The following is a 23,366-nucleotide window of genomic DNA, read 5'->3' on the forward strand; positions in this document are numbered from 1 at the left end:
AAACCCACAACCTCTTGACTGAGAGGCATACAGTTTTACCACTAGATAACTTTAACTCTGGTGGGGAGCAAACCCACAACCTCTTGACTGAGAGGCATACAGTTTTACCACTAGATAACTCTGGTGGGGAGCAAACCCACAACCTCTTGACTGAGAGGCATACAGATTTACCACTAGATCACTTTAACTCTGGTGGGGAGCAAACCCACAACCTCTTGACTGAGAGGCAAAAAGTTTAACCACTAGAGCACTCTAACCCTGGTGGGAATTAAACCTGCAACCTCTTGAGTGAGAGGCATATACCTTTACCGCTCGGCAAACCCTGTATAAAATGTATGCCTATAGAATAATCATTATTAGCGATTTTGCTTATGTCTCCTTCAATTGGAAACGCCGGACGGGTTCTGATTTAATTATTAAGAAAGCTACCGCCAAAGTTCTATGTAGTCATTGATTAGTTTTATAAACTAGAAGTTGGTTACCGGTACATAGTGGCATTAACAGATCAATTCACTTTAGACAAAAATAAAGTGGTTTTAACTTGATTGTCTTAATGGAATTTTGACTGTCGTTTACGAACGTTTAAATCGGAATCATTATTCATCCAAGAAATATCTAAAGGGCGGATTGTAGTTAGCTTGTTAGACTTAGTCTCTGATGTGGATGTACGAATCGTGTCGGTTTTATTTAAGACTGTTTCTTCTGCAATTTCATTCAGAAGCAATGATTTCCAATATGTTATTTTTTGAATTTCATTAATTTTAGGACTACAACCACTGGACATTGGAAAGGTATTAAATCGGGAACAAAGAGATCTGCTATGAAGCCGGTAATAAAAGGAGAACGATGTTTAATAATGATCAAATCAGTTAGAGATTCGAAGTGCTCTATGAAGTGAGTTGATGTCAAAATAATGCACCAGTCAATAGTAACCACGGCCCCCCAGGTCCGGGGGTATACCGGGGAAAGCCGTTGAAATGGGCCGTGTTTTTACCTTTCAGGTGGCCCCGCAGTGCCGGGTGAATGCGGTGGTTTTGTCTTCGCGCCAAAAATATAGCGGGGAATTTGCATTACCTAGGCTCTCTGGGGTGCGGGGCATTTGCCGGGGATTTGACCATCAGTTCGGCCCTGCAGGGCGGAGATTTAACCCGGGGTTGGCTGGACCGAAAGTCAAAGTCCCCGCTGTTCCCCGTACCTGGGGGGGGGGGCGTTGTTACAATTGACTGGCGCATAAGTTGATCAACATTGTTAGACGCAATAAGGATATTTATTTTGCCAGTTGCTTGTTGACGATGTAGGTTGAATCAATGGTGAGATTGTCACATCCCTTAATATAGACTAAATCAATGCTATGTTCCATTAGGAGCCATTAACTGTTATTTGAGTCGGGAGGACATTAAAATTCGCCGAAGAGTTGTCTGATAGTTCTGCACATAATGCCTCGATTCCATTTATATGTAGAAAATTTATTGGTCGGAAAGTAGTACCATTTCAAACATAAACAACGATACCACCCATTTGGAACAACGTTGTTCTCGATAAAAATAGCCGAGGAGTTCTGAATGCAACACCACCACAAGTTCTACCGACTCTTTTTCTACGTACAGGATTACTACAGTTAGGAAGGTGAAGTTGGTCGTTAGTGGTACTAGTAAAGAGCGAAGCTTCTGTAAACACAAGAACATTGTCGGGTTTCATCTCAGAATCAAGACTCGAATTGATCAAGTTTGGATTTTGAACTTTGAATCTTTAGATGCATGTTACTCAGGCCGCTTTTAAGGAGATTTAATTAGAAAATTCCATGGATCTTGAAACACTTGGTTCAGAGGTCAGACCTGGGTTTAGATGGACATAGTTAAATAATACCTTAGTAGCAGCAAGCCAATGGATTCAAACAATGATCTTACATACTGACCATCATGACTGTGCTGGCTATTTGGAAATAAAACACAATCATTCGATTTAAAGCTGCACTCTCACATATTGAACGTTTTGACAACTTTTTTATTTTCTGTTTTGGAACGTGCCAATTTTTGCCAAAATGGAAACCAGTTATATAAGACTGCTGAGAACAATATAGATCGAAGATTTTTATATATAAGTTCAAAAATTGATATTTTATGCATTTTTCTTACACTGATAGTAACGGTTTAAGCCATAAAACATTATTTTTCGAACGGAAATATGAAAATCTACGATCTGATTTTTTGTCAGCAATCTTATATCATTGGTTTGATATTTACGCAAAAATTTGCTCTTCAAGAAAAAAAATAAAAAAAGTTGTTAAAATGGTCAATCTGTGAGTGGACATAATCATCGTAAACAACACAGTCAAACATCCTCAGCAGTGTGTTCATATTAATTAGGGGGCAAAACGGCAAACCACGCCCGCAGTTGATTTATTTTTTAATTTAAACGGTAAGAGTGCGAGTACTACAAAAGAATCGTGTCATATATTGTAAATAATGGGGCAGTTACTGTATATTACATTTTCTATAAGCTATGAGTCTGGGCAGTTTTAAAAAGAGATAAACAATTATTTTCGTCGTAAAAAATGTTAGATAATAACATAATAGTATAGTAATAAATAGGTAACTCAAGCTTTAAAGTTTATAACTTAATCAGCAGAAAAAACTCCCAAGAACAAGACTAAACAACGTTTCATGACAAAATGTCAATAATTAGTCATTTTAGTGCAAATTTCATGTTCATATCATGCTATAGTTTCTGAATTTTTGGTACATTATAAATTACGCAAGATCCATGACAGTTTCTCATACTTCATAATTATACAAAAAGGTTAAAGGAACCAACTATCATCTAAGGTTGTTTGTAATATTAATAACGATGTATGATGAAATCTTCGCAAAGTTATACATGAATAGTAATCACATTTAACGTTTCAAACGCAACAATAATCGTTATTAGTATTTAATGAAGTATTCTCAGTTAAAAAATATACGAAAATGTCAAGATTTGTGTTTTAAATATGTAGATATATATGCGTCCTAGTAGCCTAAATGTCCTGAATTATTAAATCTAGTAAATACAAGGGACGCAAATTGTGTTCGCCTTATGACAGTGTCTACATAAGTCACCTCCCTTAAACATCCGTTTGTAGTTACTGACAAATCACACCTAACAATAATATTAAATACTACTTGTAATCACAATACACTTAATTCCTCAATACAAAACCAATAACCTTTTTAAGAGTTTCAACGTTCGAATTTCCGCTTGAACTCTGTGAGAGAGTCCATTTAAAAGAATTATAAAACCATGTATATGCATTATTCGTATATATAAATGACATCAGCCTTATCGAAACATTACGGAATGTCGTTAGGGCTATCGCATATGAATGTGTTGATACTCGGTAGTACGATGATGAAAACGCGAAATCACGAAACTACGATGGTGAAAACTCGACAGTATGATGATGAAAACGCGACAGAAATATAACGAAACCACGATAATTTGACAGTACGATAATGATAATGCGATAAACTATCGTGTTTTCACTATCGTACTGTCGCGTTTCAACATCGTACAATCGCGTTTTCATTATCGTACTGTCGTGTTTTCATCATCGTACTATTGCGTTTTCATCATCGTACTGTCGTGTTTTCATCATCATACTGTCGCGTTTCAACATCGTACTGTCGTGTTTTCATCATCGTACTGTCGCGTTTTCATCATCGTACTGTCGTGTTTTCATCATCGTACTATCGCGTTTTCATCATCGTACTGTCGCGTTTTCATCATCGTACTATCGCGTTTTCATCATCGTACTATCGCGTTTTCATCATCGTACTGTCGTGTTTACATCATCGTACTATCGTGTTTTCAACATCGTACTATCGCGTTTTCATCATCGTACTGTCGTGTTTTTATCATCGTACTATCGCGTTTTCATCATCGTACTATCGCGTTTACATCATCGTACTATCGCGTTTTCATAATCGTACTGTCGTGTTTTCATCATCGTACTGTCACGTTTTCATCATCGTACTGTCGTGTTTTCATCATCCTACTGTCGCGTTTTCATCATCGTACTGTTGTGTTTTCATCATCGTACTGTCGTGTTTTCATCATCGTACTGTCGTGTTTTCATCATCGTACTATCGCGTTTCAACATCGTACTGTCGTGTTTTCATCATCGTACTGTCGCGTTTTCATCATCGTACTGTCGTGTTTTCATCATCGTACTATCGCGTTTTCATCATCGTACTGTCGCGTTTTTATCATCGTACTATCGCGTTTTCATCATCGTACTATCGCGTTTTCATCATCGTACTGTCTTGTTTTTATCATCGTACTATCGCGTTTTCATCATCGTACTGTCGTGTTTTTATCATCGTACTATCGCGTTTTCATCATCGTACTATCGCGTTAACATCATCGTACTATCGCGTTTTCATAATCGTACTGTCGTGTTTTTATCATCGTACTATCGCGTTTTCATCATCGTACTATCGCGTTTACATTATCGTACTGTCGTGTTGATCTGAAACGCGATACTTCATAGTACGATGATAAAAACGCGAGTTCACGAAACTACGATGTTGAAAACGCGAAAGTACGATGATGAAAACACGACAAAACGATGATGAAAACGCGAAATCAAGATAGTATGATGGTGAAAACGCGAAAGTACAATGGTGACAACACGATAGTTTATTTCATTATCATCATCGTACTGTCGTTTATCATCGTACTGTCGCGTTTTTACCATCGTAATTTCGTGTTTTCATCATCGTACTGTCGCGTTTTTACCATCGTAATTTCGTGTTTTCATCATCGTACTGTCGCGTTTTTACCATCGTAATTTCGTGTTTTCATCATCGTACTGTCGCGTTTTTACCATTGTAATTTCGTGTTTTCATCATCGTACATGTACTATGGAGTTTCGGGTTTCAGATCATCACATTCATAGGCGATGGCCCTAACGACATTCCGTAAAACATGGCATCAGATAAGCTTTCTTTAACTGTTCATGCATATATAAAGCATATATATTTGACCTAGTCCCACCATGTCCGATCATTCATTCGGGCGTTTTTGTATGCACAGAACGGCCCGGTGTCAGCTAGGTCAAATCACGAATAAGCAAGACATAATTGTAGCAAACATAATTATGTCTCGGCATTAGGTTCAGTAATCTAATACCGATTTGTACAATAGTATAAATAATCGCAGTATTGCTCTAATATAGGGCTGATTATATCATTTCTACACTGCGCGGAGAAAGTTGCGGTCATGGATTGCAATTTAGATGGATCACTCATACATTCACATCTGTTAGTTCAGGCAGATTTCACATGACCGTTCTTGCCAAGTTTGCGGGCAGTGTAGATGACTCTCCCTGCTTATCTAACCTAGTCAATCGTTCGGTAAAGTACTCGCCTTTAAAGAGCCTTGTCGTACTTTCTGGAGATCGGCGACAGCGTGGTTTTTTCTGATGTAAATACCGGTATTTGATAATTCTTCAGACGAAAAAAACATTACTGAATACATTCGTTGAGCTTGTTATAAGGCCTAAAATAATACCTTTGGCTCGGGTTACCCGACCAATCCCACGAAAAGGTCGCCGACCTCACCATGTTTATAAATTAAAAAAGAAACACACACATACTAAAAAATGAATTTGTTTTTAAACTGTGTTTTGATATGTACACTAAACAAACTTCCTAACCGGCCACTTAGTAAAGTGTCCTTCTTGAAAAGTGCATTAAGTATAATCAATATTCAGTTCAGTATTCGATATCCGCCCTCTCGTGGCAATATTCTTTGAAAAATTCAGCTAAATCGAAGCATAAACGGCAGAGAAAACACAGTTCATATGCGGTTACTCGTAAATCCAAAAGTCACAAGGAAAATAAATAATAATGCAAATTCCAAAGGGAATCAAATTTTTTATTATTTTTAGCAATCTTTTGACTCAGGCTTTGTTTCACATAGATGGTAATGTTTAAGTTGACCATTCATTTGAACTAATTAAGCCCTTGATGACTCTGTTTCAGTCTCACATATGATGTAATACCATTTTAAAGTGACTAAGGGTGGTATTTTTATTTTTCTTTCTTTACACGCTATGTTAGATTTTGTGACTTTAATGGTTGAGGGTGTTTTCATTTGAGACACTGTATCTTTTTGACAACGCGAAATATGTAAACCAAGTTTTCACAGCATGTGTACGATGTAATGGTCTTTTCGTGAAACTAATTTGTAATTAGGCTTATTTCACAAGTAAAGGAATATTAGAAGATTATTTAGGTGGCCGGTCAGGAATTTTGTTTAGTGTAGTTTAAGACCATTAACGCTTTGTACCGAAAGCGGACCATTTAAAGGAACGGCTAGCTCTTTATTTGATCGAATGAGAAACTAGACTTTTCTTTCAAGATCAGAGGTTTAAAGCTGCACTCTCACAGATTTACCATTCTGACAACTTCTTTTGTCTTGGAATGGGCCAATTTTTGCGTAAATATCTGCAAACCTGGGATAAAAGACTGCTGACAAAATATCAGATCGCAGATTTCATATTTCGTGTGTTATGACTAAAAGCGTTACTAACGGTTAAAGAAAAATGCATAAAATATCATTTTTTGAACTTATAAAATATAAAAATCTGCGATCTTATTTTTGTCAGCAGTCTTATATAACTGGTTTCCATGCATGTTTGCATAAACTGGCTCGTTCCAAGACTAACTTAAAAAAATAGTTGTCAAAACAGTCAATCTGTGAGAGTGCAGCTTTCAAGGCGTTATGTCCGATGTCTAATCAACCTGTTACTCAGCTAATATGTACATCGGGTACCTTCAAGTATTGTAAACATTTCCAATAAATCGATTGAAGATTTGAAAAGGCTATACAACTAACGGACATTCAATATGGTTGTACATGTTCTTGTGATAAAATTACTTGTTTATTAGAGTATTTTGCAATAAAACGCCGTTTGGATTATGCATCAAGGTAATTTTGAATTTAACATTTATGCTTAAACGTTAGTATATTAGTATATGACTGTACTGCGTATTTCCCCCATTAATATCATACATTTATCTCATATCAAACTGATAGAAAAATAATATACAGTTTTATGATCGTTTAGGTCAGTGAATGGTTTTCGTTAAGTTGTCATCATTTCAAAATTATCATAGACATACGTTATGACAATTTTGTTTCGAAAACAATTGTATTTCATATGAACAAAGGTATGTTTATGAAGAGCTTCAGTTTGGTTATTGCATCCTCTTTTGCCATTTTAATACAGGACAGGGTGTATTTTCTACCGGGAATTCTTATGCGACAAATTATAGGATCGGAGGCAGCCAATCTAACGCGCAACCTCACGCATTAGGAGGAGTTGGCGTGCCGCCACCGCCTACATACAGTTCTGCGATTTCCGGCTCGTATCACAATGTACCGGTCACGCAGCAGCACCACGGTGCGACGGTGGCTCCCTATCCCGCGCAAGGCAATACTGCCGGTAACGTTTCATACCTAAATGGAGGGCCGACGGTCGCAAACGGACAGAACGTCGGAAAGGTACATTTAGTTTTAATAAAGTAAACATACCAGTTTTATTACAATGTATCGTCTTCAGATTGCCTATATCCATTGTCAATATTTGAACTTATATTTAAACTTTTAAACATTCTGGTAGAACAAAACAACTAGTTCACACATTTCTGTTCATGCAAAAATCCGTTTGAATACTACACAAGAAGGCCGTATTACTTTCATCACTTAATGTTAAAAAGGCCGATATTGTGTTTGCAATAGATTGAAAGTGACACTCTTATTTAAAATCAATACATACACATGTAAAAAAAAACCCATATATTTTGAGTGATTAACCTTTAACTTCTTACTAAATAACGCATTTATGAAAAATATTATTTACTGATTACAAGATTGTAACTGTGTATTTAATGGCTAAAACTCAAAAATATCAAATAATTGGTGAATGCTAAAAGATTGACTGTGATCTACTATCGTCTCATAAGGTAGCAATACCGTGTTTTCTGCACCTTTCTTTCAAATCCAACTCGGTATCCTTATTAAGAACCATTGTTTTTTACATGTATTCCCCCTTTTTGATATATTTAAATAATTGTGCATTTTTAAACACATTTTTGTTTCTTTCAAAATAGAAAATTATCATTATTAATCAATAATATTATTTTTAGCCTTTCTGCACACCGTGTGTGGGGTGCGGCATTTTCTTTGGTATCATATTCGTCGTGGTCATCCTGCCAGCTATCATCTATTACGCTGTGGTCTCCATTCGCGATAGCTAAACGAGTGGTGCAAAGTAGGCAATTCACAAAGGACCACGGTAAACATTCACCAATCGTCATACGAAATAATGTTCGCCTATACATGTTGTTATAAATTACATGTATGTGTTCAGCATGGCGCCAATGGTACAGAGGGCCGACAGTACTTCAGTGGTATAACAAGAGCATGAATTAACGGTCGTGTTTTACACCGTCAACCAAATCGTAACAACTCGGCAATCTCCGGCAAGCTTCGAGATAGACAGTCAAATATGTTTGATACTGGCCGAGGTGTTCCGATTGACTGTCGACCAAGGAAGGTACCCGAACACTTTATAACCCCAGTGTAGATGTTTGGGCTTCACCGAAATAGTTTTATTGCGCGAGTGGTTTTATTTAAGGCCATTTTACATCTGATGCATTATGACATTGTTCCAAATTTTTTTTTTAACTTAAAGCTTTTTATTAATTCATTTCTTTAATATTGTTATTGCTTTCATTATATTTTTGGCAGTTTTCTTATTGTGGCAATCATTCTGCATACAATGCTGCTGTTTTGTTAAGTTTCATACTGAAAATGTACTATATATACAATGTTAAATATTTATAATGAGTATTAATAAATGTTCTACTAAATTGTATATTCCAGGGCTGATAGAATACTAAACCTGAACCAAGTTTTTTTTTCATTTAAATAATAATCATTTAATGAAACAATTTAATTAAGATTTATCTCCCTTGTTTGTCCGATACTATGGTGGTACATGTATGTTACTTATTAAGTGGAATTCGCAAACCATTACTAGTTAACCTGTTAATGATGTACAGCTAAAAAGATAACAGTTGACAGTTCTGGGCACTTTTAAGCCTGTTTTCAGTCTTATGATATTTATCTTACCAAAAAAGTAACGCGAATATTTTTACTAGATAGCTAGATAATTATCGCGAAAATTAAGTGGTTAACACGAAACAATTCGCGAACGTTAACAGGTTATCGTACGGCAGTCATATCTTGGTATGTTGGTAGTTGGTAGTTGGTAGTTGGTAGGTCGAATATTCAACTACCTGCTAATTGGAAGTTGTTTATTTGAATATTATTGACATTCGGGGAATCGAATATTCCACTACATAGTAATTTGATGTTTATGTAGAGCTACTCGACTGCAGGGGCGTAGTCAGCGTTACGCACTTGCGCATGTTCGTAAATCAATTTGAAAAATGAAAAAAAAATATGGCCCAAAATGGCATAAAAGTCGAGGGCTAAGCTAAAAATTGATATCAGAATAGAAGGAAGATCAGCTTAAGTAAGCATTGTTTCTCTGTGCTAGATAGCTTAAACTGAGTCTAAATCAGTCACTTGATAATTACAAAGTCGGCGGCCTCGAACCTATATATCCCTCCAAATACACCTCAGAGCTTTTCTCCCCCCACACCCCCTTTTGTGCGAAACATTCAGTAAAGCCTGGCTACGCCCAAAACGACCATTTCCAGCTGGGTATTTATCCCACCTACCAACCATGCAGTTGTTTGTTGGGGGTTCAGATTTTGTCTTGTTTTATGGTCGAAAGGAAATGTGAGGAGATCTCACGCCAAATGCATTTTTATGCTTGTACATAGATCTTACTTCTTTTTTTTAAAAGTATTTGTTCTACATTCACGAATTGGTTGTTCGAAAATTGCCAGTTGTTTCTTCGCGCATAGTGTGTGTATACCACCTGATAAATTACGTCATATATGCTACGTCGGAAGGCAACATTTTGCTTAAAATAAAGACTTAAAACAAAGATAACTTTTATTTTACTACACCATTTTAAATGAAACAAAGGGCAGTCTATGCCACATAAAAAGCCCTGCCTTCGTTTTATTACCGAAGTTTAATAAGGTGATCAGTTTCATCAAACACTTCGATAAACCTGTTTCCAAAATAATGTTTTGACAGTGCTCCGTCAGACGACCGTTTTGGGAAAAGGTTTATTTTAATGTTTTGAAAAACTAAACTCTCAATCAAACTCTGGTAAAAAACCGAAGGCTGAGCTCCGTCAGCGGCGTAGACTGCAATATGTTTTATTTAAAATGGTGAAGAAATAGGAAAGTTATATGTGTTTAAAGGTTTCATTCGAAGCGAATTGTTGCCTTCCGACGTATTGACGGTATATGAAATCGTGCCTTATTCTTTTTCATACTTCAGTACGAATATTTACGAATTGCTTTACGGTTTTCTACGAACTTAGCATTGTTTTATTTGATGTTCAACGTTTTTTTATGGTTCAGTTGTGACCTAGGTGATTTTCTTAGTGTTTTGGACCAAAAATGAGTTTTTACGGTTATGCATCTAAAAACACTTAAGTCATGAAAAAATAGAAAACAGTTTGCTAGTCCACACGGCCGTCGGGACTTTTAACAAAACTGGTGGATATGTTGACCTGTTAAGGATACATTGATAACATCACATGATAATGTCAAACAACCAATCACGCAACACCACAGCCGTAATTAATTTTCAATCGCGTTATAAACGTCAATGAAAATTGTGGTCTTCAGAAACGACATTTGAGCAAAAATCAATATTTGCTGAAGGGTTCCAGCTTTTTCTATTTTTGTTTTAACACTCATTATGATTTGCCACACTTTATTTCGTAATCCAAAAGGCCATTCTACAAACAATGAGCAAGTTTTTTTTTTACAGAATCCTGAGCATTTTGTCTCAAATGGTTGTCTCACATGTTTTATTATTTATGAATTAAAATGTTAAACATAATGAGAGAGGAAGGTAACAATTTCCCGCGAGTGTCGTCTACAAAATATAATAGATGCATACAGGGTATTGGTCTTTATATGTAGGAGGAATATTGATGATGACATTATCGGGACATCTGGGTTGCTCGCAACACAAGCCTGGGCTTGGAGGCTCAAGGTGGCAGATGCTAGGCAAGTTCTCCCAGTTCAGACACCTACAATAACAAAACACACTTTGAATGATATTGAAAAGGCATTTTCTGGTTTCACCTGTATAATGCAACAGTCAATTGTAACCAATTGCGGTGGTTTTGTTTTCGGGCCAAAAATAGCGTGGGATGGGCCTTTCCTAGGGTACCTGGGGTGCGCGGACATTTGGCGGGGATTTTACCATATGTTCGTCCCCGCTGGGCGGGGATGTAACCCGGGCCTGGCTGGACCGAAAGTCAAAGTCCCCACTTTTCACCGGACCTGGGGGAGCCGTGGTTACAATTGACTGGTGCATAAGTTCACCAAGCGATGTCATGGAATAAGGCTCTCTGATGTTGTTGTTTTTTGGAAAACTAGTGATTAAGACAAGAGCAAAACTTCATTTCATTCGTATATATATATATATATATATATATATATATATATATATATATATATATATATATATATATATATATGTCATATAGACACTATAGTAGCCAGGGAACCATTAGCTCAATTTCTTGTTTAAGCTTATACAGTTAATGTCTCTGGTTTTGAATTAAAAAAAATCCTGCTAACCTAGGAGCAGTATAATATGGGGCATTTTGGTTTTAGGTACGATAAGAAGTAATACTATTTTGTTATATGTTATATGAATATGTTATAATGTGTCCTGAAAGACAAACCCATCATAAGTACGAAGTACATTCAATGTATAAAAAAACAGCAGTCTCGTTAATGACACCAACTAGAACAATCGGAACACCTCGGCCTTTTCCCATTGAAAACAATCTCAGATGTATATCGTTACATCAGAATATAGAAGTAGTTCGTTTTGAAATAGTAATATTAATTGATTGTAGTGTCTTTCGTATTACTAAGTTTAAATTGATTGCCGGTGATGTGAAATATTGCATTAATAATTAAGATTCCCCAGAGTAGTCATTAATTTTAACTGCTATTAAATTTAAATTACTTAGCGATCTACTTGCAGCATAGATAGATGGAAGTATTTCTGACATTGTAAATCGTCCATATACATCAGAGGCTGTTTTCGATAGAAAATGGCCGAGGTCTTCCGAATGCAAATAAAAATGCAACGTCGTGTTCTGGCTTCAGGACCGGCATGATTTTATAAAGTCAAAATAAAGTACTATAAATTCAAACGCTTATCAGTTTTTGATATTAAAGCTGAACTCTCACAGATTAAACGTTTTTACAACATTTTTTTTTCTTTTTTGTCTTTGAATTAGCATTTTTTTGCGTAAATATCTTCAAACAAGTGATAAAAGACTGCTGTCAATAGATCCGGTCGCGGATTTTCATATTTCCGTTAAAAAAATGTTTTTATGCTGAAACCGTTACTGACGTATTTACGTTCGAAAACTGATGTTTAATGCCAGAAAATTCATTTTTCTTAATGCTTTAGTAGCGTTCAAAGCCATACAATTGCAAAGAACATCAATTTTTGAACTAAAATATCAAAATCGGCGCTCTAATTTTTCTCAGCGGTCTGACTGGCTTTCATGCATTTTCGCATATTTTGGCTCGTTCCAAGACAAAAAATAAAAATGTTGTCAAAACTTTCAATATGTGAGAGTGCAGCTTTAAAGCCGAAGTCAAGGAACTAAATACGCATGTGTGTATTCTCTCGGGTAACATGCGTACATGTATCTGCATGTGGTTCCATGTGAATACATTGGAACAGTTTTTGATGTATGGTTAAGATTTAGTGTTTGCTAAGTGTTGACGCCATCGATTACATGAGAGTTATCACATTAACTTGACATTTTTATTTGAAAACACCACCACCACCACCACCGCCACAACCACCACCACCACCACCACCACCACCACCACCACCAACAACAACAGACAAGCATATATATGCCAATGACTTACACATTGCCGCATGTGTAGACACCCTTACTAGCGTCCGTACAGGTACAGGATTGGCTACATCCGTCAAGCCATGTCTGGTCTTGCTGGTAGCTCTGCCCCTTGTATACACAAGATGCTGACAAAAGAGATCAGATCACAATTTCACATAAATGTATTTACGTTCGAAAACTGATGTTTAATGCCAGAAAACTCATTTTTCTTAATGCTTTAGTAGCGTTCTTAGCCATACAGTATAAATTGTCGATCGTAAATGTTAAAAACCGATATTTTATAACCAGTATTTTAACACTGGTTTCCATATATTTACGCAAAAAATGGCTCACTTTATAGTGAAACGAAATAAATCGTGATCTTCTGTAAAATCTCGTAGCTGATTCCAGGCACATTTCGGAACGAATTCAAAGTAACGTGATTAACAAAAAAAAGCACAATGTAATATATCAATATTTATGATTTCTTTTCTGCTTAGCTACGACTGCAACACGATCTACACAGTAGTAAACATAATTATAACGAATCCATGATGTTATTTAATCATGTTATACGAATCTCAGGACAATTATTCAATACAATGTTTTACTTAATGTCATAATTGTAAAAAAGAATACCAAAATTAAAAACAAGATTGTGTCGAAGACCGGTGTCGCCAAAATTGCAGTCAGGCGTTGTAACGTCTGAGCTTCGAAGGCTTACTCTAAACGGGTGATATAATTAAGCGATACACCTAGATTGGTAATATCACGTGATAACATGCCAATCACGCATAAGGAATGAATTCTACTAGGTAGACATACCCAGTAATCTTTTTTAATGCAAAAATACGAAAAGACTGCGAAAAGTAAATTAATTGTAAACTAGGTGGTATTTCAGTTAGTAAGTTTTCATTGCATTGTACACATCGATACCAAGATTATGTCACTTTTCGACAATTTTCTCTTTTTTTTTGCTTTTTCATCATACGGAGTACAGTCCCTTTAAAAAAAGCAAATTTCATTAAATGTTTAGCGTTAGGTTTCTTAAGCGCGACATCATCTTGCAGGTGCGTAGCTGACTGCACGCAAATACGCAGTTGACAGGTTGAAGTTTTTTTCCATACCAAAGCCCCGAATTTGAAATTAAAACCAAAGGGTGGTAGGGAATGAAGGGGCTAGGCGTCGATCTGCGTTATCCCAATTTGCCCCTAGCTACGCACCTGTGACTTGTAATCACTCTTCATAAAAAGCAAATTTAAAACGATCGAATACAATTAAATCATGTTTTAAATTCTTTCGAGTGCTACATTTCTACAATGCATGTACTTTATTTGTTTATGGTATTCGGCTCATCATTAAGTTTTTTTATTTATTTATTTTTATTTATTTTAGCATTAAATAAATTAATCGGAATCTCGTCGTCATATAATGCACACATTTATTTAACTCGTTCGGGAAATATGTTAGTAAGCTCGTTGAAAAAAAATAATCTTGTTGACCATTGACATGCAAATAAGTTTAAGAGGCAATGTTTTAAAAAGTATTGTCCAGTAACAGAGATTTATAACTTTAAAGCTGCACTCTCACAGATATACTATTTTTACAACTTTTATTTTATTTTTTGTCTTGTAAAGATAAAATGTTTGCGTAAACATCTGCACACCAATAATAGAAGAGTGCTGACAAAAAATCAGACCGTGGATTTCCATATTTCCGTTCGAAAACTAATGTTTTGTGGTGTAAACCGTTACAAACCGTTTAAGAAAAATGCATAAAACATTAATTTTGGAACTTCAATATAAAAATCTGCGATCTATTTTTTGTCAGCAGTCTTATATAACTGGTTTTTATGGATTTTCGCAAAAAATGGCTCGTTCCAAGACAAAAATAGTTGTCAAAACGTTCAATCTGTGAGAGTGCAGCTGTAAGAGTGTACATGTCGGTTATGGTTAAACTCGTTAGTAAGTTTGCTTGTAAGTTTCAAAATGTGTTTGCAAGCGTGCTTGCAATACAAATGTTTAATAAGGACTAGTAGACGTACAGCAGTTTTAGACTAATTGTACAGTACCAAGTTTTACCATTTTATCATCACAACAGGTGTTGGGCGTTTGTGCATTACATATGTTTTAGCCTTTAATAATTACAGGTGTCAGGCATTTGTAAATAACATATGTTTTAGCCTTAAATAATTACAGGTGTCGGGCATTTGTGAATAACATATGTTTTAACCTTAAATAATTACAGGTGTCGGGCGTTTGTGAATTACAAATGTTTTAGCCTTAAATAATTACAGGTGTTTGGCATTTGTGAATTACATATGTTTTAGCCTTAAATAATTACATGTGTTGGGCATTTGTGAATTAAATAAAAAAATCATTAAAATGCAGTTATTTACTTTTTAGAATATTTACTTTTATATAAATGAAAATAACCACAAATGTCACGCTATTGTTAAGTTCAATGATTTCAGTACTGCTCTAAATTTAGATAGAACAATTTGGGTATGTGATATTGTACATGCATTATTGTTATTAAGTGTGTTTCAAACTGTTCTAACTTTTAAGCATTTTGGATTTGTTAAAGAAATGAATCACGTGTCGTTGACACTATAATTTCATTGGCCAATTTAAAAACAGTCTGGAAGTTATGAGAGAGGGAGATTTTGAGATAGAATAGAAAGGAATATTAAATAAGAATACTAGATAGTCTGTTCTAAGTTAGACCATATGAAAGGGTTTGAAAAAACAATAACAATTTTAATGAAATAAACATCTAAAAAAAACTAAAAATCGACTTATAACAGTATGGAATTCAAGCGACGAATAGTCATTCGGAACACCTCGGTCATTTTCTATCCAAAACAACCTCGGGTGTAAGGTAGGTTTACAATGTCAAAAATCGGTACACTTTAACTACGCTGCAAGAAGATTGCGTAGTAATTTCTATTTAGCAGTAAAACTTAATAATTTACCTCTTGGGAATCTTAATAATGTTTGCAATAATACACTTCACTGGCAATCAATTCAAGTTTAGATCTACAAATACAAGCCCAAACACTGCATTTAAATAATAATAAAATTCGAATTTTACGAACTAATTCTACTGATGTACCGGCATACATCCGAGGTTGTTTCCTAAGAAAATGGCCGAGGAGTTCCGAGTGGAAATCCAATAGTACGCAACATGAACGTCGACACGAACACATTTCAATTCTGCACCATAACGATTCCACGAGAGACATTTTTCTTATGAGAAAACAGAAAAAAATGGTTAAAGGAAAAAGATGATTTTTTTTATGTTGCATTATCGTACACATTTTTACTGAAACACTCCACATGTTTTAGACATTTCTGATTAAAAAGTGTTAATGTTTTTTGTGAAAAAGTAAATTTTATCTAAAAGAGTCTAATTCTCATTGAAAAGTTTGTTAAAAGACACAGCTAGTATAATGAGGTAGAAGTGTTTTTAAATTCTTTGAACTCTCAATGAATATATGCTGGATAGTTTACGTAAGTGTAAGCCAGATGATACTCCAGGTAGAACTGCTTTTTTTCATTCACACCTACATTTTGATAGAATAGTGACGAATACATGTGTTTACATTTTGATAATGGAGTTCTGGCCCCAATATCACGAAAATACCCCAGTCTCAAAATCTCAATCTCAGTCTCAACTTATTTTAACAAATTACAGCATCATATGATTCAATATTGTAAATGTTTTACTCTTTTTAAAATCGCATTCTCTCATTCATTATGATGATAAAAATATTGGTCAATATTTTATATTTTTTTTTTGACATTTTGTGTTGTAGTAATATTTTTCTTTAGAATATTGAGCATTCATGTTAATAAACAATCATCAATTAATGTAGGTGCGAATGTGCTTTTGAAAATTGTAAAACATTAGTAGGTTTTAATAATGTCATACTGTATCACCATTGCACTACAACTAGGAGTAAATGTAAGTCAACTCACTTCCATTAACGGTGGTCTGCTCTTGATGCCCAGTTGTATTAGCATTAGTAGCAGTGGGAGCAGTAGCTGTAGTACCTGTATTTGTTTATTTGTAATAATATCAGACTATTTTTTATATGGTATATTGTTTGGTTTAGTGATTGCTAAATCTTATTGATCAATAAACAGAATGAGGATATCATGTAGTTGCTTTTTGCGTGTACTGTACCGAAAACTTATTCTAGTATATTACTTGCCCATATCACATTTGCAAACATGTATATTGTTTCTTAAACAATTTTAAATGTATACATGTAACGTAGAAGCACATGGTTTAAAGCCTAACAGCTCATAACGAGATGCACACAGCATAACAATACAAGACACTCGACAAGAGACACAGGGTAACAATACAACCACAATACACTCGAAGAGGGATACACAGGGTTCCAAAACAACACAAGACACTCGACGAGGGACACACAGGGTTCCAATACAACACAAGACACTCGACGGGAGACACACAGGTTAACAATACAACGCAGGACACTCGACGAGAGATACACAGGGTAACAATGCAACATAAATCAATTGACGAGAGACACACATGGTTCCAATACAACACAACACAAGACACATAGAGTAACAACACATGACATTCGACGGGAGACGCACAGGGTAACCATGCTATACAAGACACTCGACGAGAGACACACAGGGTAACAATACAACACAAGACACTCGACGAGGGACACACAGGGTAACAACACAACACAAGACACTCGACGAGAAACACACAGGGTAACAATACAACACAAGACACTCGACGGGAGACACACAGGGTAACAACACAACACAAGACACTCGACGAGAAACACACAAGGTAACACTACAACACAAGACACTCGACGGGAGACACACAGTGTAACAACACAACACAAGACACTCGACGGGAAACACAATGGGTAATAACACAACACAAGACACTCGGCGAGAGACACACAGGGTTCCAATACAACATAAGACACTCGACGGGAGACACACAAAGTAACAAAAGACACTCGACTAGAGACACACAGGGTAACAACACAACACAAGACACTCGACGAGAGACACACAGGGTAACAATAAAACACAAGACACTCGACGAGAGACACACAGCGTTACAACACAACAAAAGACACTCGAAGAGAGACACACAGGGTAACAATACAACACAAGACACTCGACGCAAGACACACAGGGTAACAATACAACACAAGACACTCGACGAGAGACACACAGGGTAGCAACACAACACAGGACACTCGACGCAAGACACACGGGGTAACAACACAACACAAGACACTCGACGAGAGACACACAGGGTAGCAACACAACACAGGACACTCGACGGGAGACACACAGGGTAACAATACAACACAAGCACTCAAGCCTTATGTTCAAGACCTTTGGTATTTGTTTTATAATATTATATGACGGCCTTCTACCTGTTCAAATTATTGCCCCCGGGTGAAGGCTAGCCCTACAGCGATCTGCTCTTTTGTCAGCAGTCTTAAATCACTATTTTCCAGACAGACATTAACGCAAAAATTGCTCATTTGAAGACAAAAAAAAGTTTGTCAAACAATTTATCTGTGAGAGTTCAGCTTTAATCCATAGTCTTCACATCTTAGGTCAACGATTCAAGGCCGTCATGGCACAGAAAAATATAATATACTAGCATGTATAAGAATGCATGTGATTTAGTATCTATGTATAGTAGTAGATATGCTGTAGTATATATGTATAAGAATACATGTTATATTGAATAAATGTGTGTTAGAATAACACACTAGCAAATTAAAGAGGCCCCTTATTTTTTTTAAATTCATGAAAGGAGTAAAATCAATATCGATAAAATAGACTAGAAATCGTTAAAATTTCCATTGGGGGAAAACCACCATCCCCTCCTTTGCCAACACTTTAAACCATATTAAATTTCGAGATTCTGATGGAGGGGTGCAATTCAAAAGGCATCGTCCCTAAGCTACGCCCCCCATCCTTATGTGCAATCCTGGACCCGCCCCTGTACCATGTTTTATATCATATTTGTATAATAATAGAGCTGCATTTGAATCCATGTATAAGAATGCATGTGCTTAAGTAAATTATATGTTTATGAATAGTATACGTGATAAATCATATGCACAACAAAACATGTGAAATCGAGTATATGCATATGAATTCACGTGATATAGTGCATCTGTTTTTATATTACATGTGCTAAAGTATTTATAATTAATAATACATCTAGAACACATGTTAATAATAGATTTGACATAAAATATATGTGTAAGAATGCATGTGGTATAGAATATATGTATAAGAATACATTTTATTTAGTTTATATGTATTATAATACTCGTGATATAGTTTGTATGTAAAAGTAATTACAGTTAATGGTTTCTGACTAAATCTTCTTCATATAGAATTTACAAGAATATAATATTTTTGAATTTTCATTCTTCCACTTACTTGTGTAATTACACAGTCCACAATAATTTTTGCAATTTTCAAAAGCCCAGTTGAAATATTCTCCTTTGCAGTAGAAGTCCTTGTCGAGCAAGTTGCATTGAGTTAGGATGTCTTTACATGGTGGCTGACCAGCTGGCGTTGTTACAATAATATCAACTGTGGTGGAGCCTGAAACAGCGTTGCCACGATTTGTTTACGCGCTCACATCTTTCGATATTTTCTTGGCTTTGAATTATTACACATTTTTTATGCCAGTATCGTCGTTATTTGCGGTTTGGCGTAAGGCCTTTCTTTGGCTTAGTTATTATTGTCATGCATATTGAACATGTAACAAATTCTTATTGTTTTGAAACAAACTAATGCACCAGTCAATTGTACCCCCCCCCCCAGGTCCTGGGAATGGCGGGGACTTTGACTTTCGGTCCAGTAAAGCCCGGGTAAAATCCCCACCCTTCGGGTACGAACTGCTGGTAAAATCCCCGCCAAATGCCCTCCAGGGACCCTAGGCAAGGCCCATTCCCCGCTACTTTTGGCGCGAAGATATAACCACAACATTCACATCCGGCACTGCGGGGCCACATGGAAGATAAAAACGGCCCATTTCCCCCGCTATCCCCGGTATACCCCCGGACCATGGGGGCCGTGGTTACAATTGACTGGTGCATAACGTATGCCAAAAGAATAATTCAGACCATACTAAGCACACATATATGAGCCCATGCCCTTTAAATAGCTTAATGTACTGATAAGGAAGTCATTTTTATAGCTGTACATTAAAACCATTCCTGACTCAGGATCGTTAAATGATATGACACTATATGCCAAGTTTTTTTTTCACTTTAATGCTTGTAATTGGATCTGCAAATTCATTCTTATAAGAAAACACTCCCATTTTTCCACAATCTAAATCATAAATAAAGCCCAGTCGTATTTGTAATTTATGCCATTTCTTATGAATAAAGTATTTATTGTACACATAGCATACTTTCCAATCGTGAAATACATTTGTTAATAAATAAATACTAACCCTCCTCCTCCAAAACATAAATAAAAAAATAAAGTTAAAAAAAGTCCCGTACATACCTGTCTGTGGTCTTGCCGACGCGAGGGTAACGACAAGAGCAAGGATGATGAAGCTCACCATTTTGACGAAAGGTGTCTATGTTCCTAGAGCAGGCCTCTTATATAGCGCTGTCGAATACGCCTAATCGTGCCATTCCTTATCAAAACGGAACTAGCCCACAGCAGAGTTTAGTTCCCAGACCAGGATCCTGTCTAAAGGTACAAGGTGCAAACACAAAAACACGAGTCATGATTTAGTAATTTTAAAATTGTTTCTCATGCTTTCGTATACGCTCGAAGGGGTTCTTCCAGGATTTGACGTTGAAGGATACGGTTTAGGGCCAATCCCCAAAAAGAATCCAAATAGACCCCACCCCTTCCCCCACTTCGAAAAATGGCGCAAATTTGTGTAATTTACGAAGAATTTATATGTTTTATAAACATGAAATGTTCACTTGGGCATTTTTGAGGAATGTGGATGGGCAGCGGGCGCCCTGAATCCGATAGTGGTTTGAATACGTTATAAGTGTAGGAGATCTTGCCCCAATATGACGAAAATACTTAAGTCAAATCTCAACTCATTTTACCACATCAAAAGTTATTAAAATTCAAAAATAATTATTTTTACACCTTAAAACAGCGCATTCTATCATAGAATATTTTGATTAAAACCTTCGGTTAAGATTCCAGTGGGAAAAAACACATTTGAGTACAATTCATTATTTTTAACAATTACTCAAGCATATTTTTTGCTCAAGAATTAATTCTTCTTTGGAAACAAAATACATTTTTTATCAACATAATCCATCAAAAGGTATAAAAAAACATGCAAGATTTTAAATCGTACTATGCTTTTATGTGGTAAAATGAGTTGAGTCTGAGATTGAGATTTGACGTAAGTATTTTCGTCATATTGGGGCCTGTTCAAATTTCCGTCCTCTGCATGTCCACTTATTTTTGTTATCTAGCTTAATCTCTTCTAGGCTTGGCAGGGCATGCTTTATAACAAGTGCATATGGTAAACTTAAACAGTTTATGAAAGTTATCAAGCTTAATTAAATATATGCTTAAAACCTGTTACGCTTTAGATGTTTTTGTTTTTGTTTTTGTGAATAAACTATTATATTCTTTTAAATGTGCTTGTTCTGTCAGTAATATTCCAAGCTTACATTAATTAAAATACCAAGCAACAAGTATAGATTTCTCTCCTATAAGATTTCCCTTACAATTTTCTGTGCTTTATTTAATCATCTTTATTCATAACTTTAATACTAACCATTCAGCTACGACTGGCACCATGTGTCAAGTGCAATATTCGTTGGATTTGCCATATACTTTCTGAAGTCACAGTTATTATTCAAAATACATATCTCTGATATTTATTGTTCCTATAAATAGAATTTTAAAAATAAGATCCAGTCTTATTTCCAATCAACCTATTTTGCCATTAGATCTTAATTAAGTATTTAAGTCTTAAATGCGAAAATATAGCGTGAAAATCGCAGTTGTGTTACCTTGTATATTGTTTGTATTAATTCGTGGCATTGTTCATATACTTTCCGAAGTGTGATAACCATTCACAATTATTATCAGAGGCGGCTCCAGAAATTGACTTTTAGAGGGGGCGTGCCTTAGGGACGCAGCCTTTTGGCATTCGCCCGTTTTTAAGAAACGAAAGTTAACTAGTTTAAAATGTTGGCAGGAGGGTTTAAGGGTACACCCAAAGAACATTTCAACAATTTCTAGTGAAATGGTAGGAACGTACGTCGCGCGCACTTGCTAAAATGATTCCACGCGGTTTATGAAAACGTCAACAAATCAGGTACACCAGGGTTAGCACCATGCCAATGCGATCTTTTGTAACATGACAATACACAGCAAACAACACCAATCAAATCATTTAAAAATTGAGCAGGAAAGCAATACACAAACGACATACAAACTTTAACTGCGTATACCATTACAAAAACTCTCGTAAGCCCCATGCGAAAGGAAAATCACGCAAATGGCCTAAATCTATAATATGACTTAATATGATAATATGATATAGATATCTTATGAATCCACCCGAAAGTAACAATGCAAACTTTAGCCATTCGAAAACGCATGCATAAAACAAACGCTTACGCAACAATTTTTCCATCAAAACACGTATATACTACTGTTAGCTCAAGAAGAAAAAAAATGGCAAAGTATATGTTTTTGGTATTTAAATACCAGCAATCACCTTGACCTTTAACTCCTTCGTGTCAACCCCAAGGTGTACGTCTGCACACAAATTTTACCACTTTATGTCGCTCCTTCTTTGTGTAAAAGTGACCTTGTCCTTGAACCAAACAACGCATAATGCAATCCAATGTTTTTTCTTCGCATAAAATTCCTATCGTCCACTTAATATCCACCTGATGTCAACTTTTTGTCTACCGTATGTTCGACTTTTGTCAACCTCTTGTCCATCTATTGTTCACCTATTGTTCACCAATTATAAACCCAATGTCCACCTATTGCCTATCTATTGTTCACCTATTGATCACCAATTGTCCACCAATTGTCCACCTCTTGCCTATCTATTGTTCACCAATTGTCCACCTATTGTCTACCTGTAACCTATCTATTGTTCACCTATTGTTCATCAATTGTCCACCAATTGTCCACCTTTTGCCTATCTATTGTTCACCAATTGTCCACCTATTGGCCACCTATTGCCTATCTATTGTTCACCTAATGTTCAAAAAATGTCCACCCAT

General features: G+C 35.9%; 2 protein-coding genes across 3 annotated transcripts; one reads left to right on the forward strand and one right to left on the reverse strand.

Moving 5' to 3' along the window:
* The first annotated feature begins 6,848 nt into the window (after nucleotides 1–6,848).
* LOC128218194 (uncharacterized) lies at nucleotides 6,849–8,948 on the forward strand. The gene is made up of 3 exons (XM_052925783.1): nucleotides 6,849–6,972; nucleotides 7,274–7,548; nucleotides 8,193–8,948. Exons 1-3 carry the CDS (start codon nucleotides 6,963–6,965, stop codon nucleotides 8,301–8,303), a joined length of 396 nt encoding a protein of 131 aa, XP_052781743.1. The 5' UTR covers nucleotides 6,849–6,962; the 3' UTR covers nucleotides 8,304–8,948.
* A 1,946-nt stretch (nucleotides 8,949–10,894) lies between these two features.
* On the reverse strand, nucleotides 10,895–20,738 carry LOC128218079 (uncharacterized). 2 transcript variants are annotated; one of them, XM_052925614.1, is made up of 5 exons: nucleotides 20,641–20,738; nucleotides 19,558–19,725; nucleotides 17,062–17,136; nucleotides 13,113–13,227; nucleotides 10,895–11,233 (listed from the first exon to the last, which is right to left on the reverse strand). In XM_052925614.1, the coding sequence occupies exons 1-5, from the start codon at nucleotides 20,699–20,701 to the stop codon at nucleotides 11,077–11,079; spliced, it is 576 nt and encodes a 191-aa protein (XP_052781574.1). In that variant the 5' UTR covers nucleotides 20,702–20,738; the 3' UTR covers nucleotides 10,895–11,076. The 2 variants fall into 2 exon arrangements, with proteins under 2 accessions (XP_052781574.1, XP_052781575.1); XM_052925615.1 differs by lacking the exon at nucleotides 17,062–17,136.
* Nucleotides 20,739–23,366: the final 2,628 nt, after the last annotated feature.

The sequence above is a fragment of the Mya arenaria genome, chromosome 14, assembly GCF_026914265.1.
Source record: "Mya arenaria isolate MELC-2E11 chromosome 14, ASM2691426v1".
Lineage (NCBI taxonomy): Eukaryota > Metazoa > Mollusca > Bivalvia > Myida > Myidae > Mya > Mya arenaria.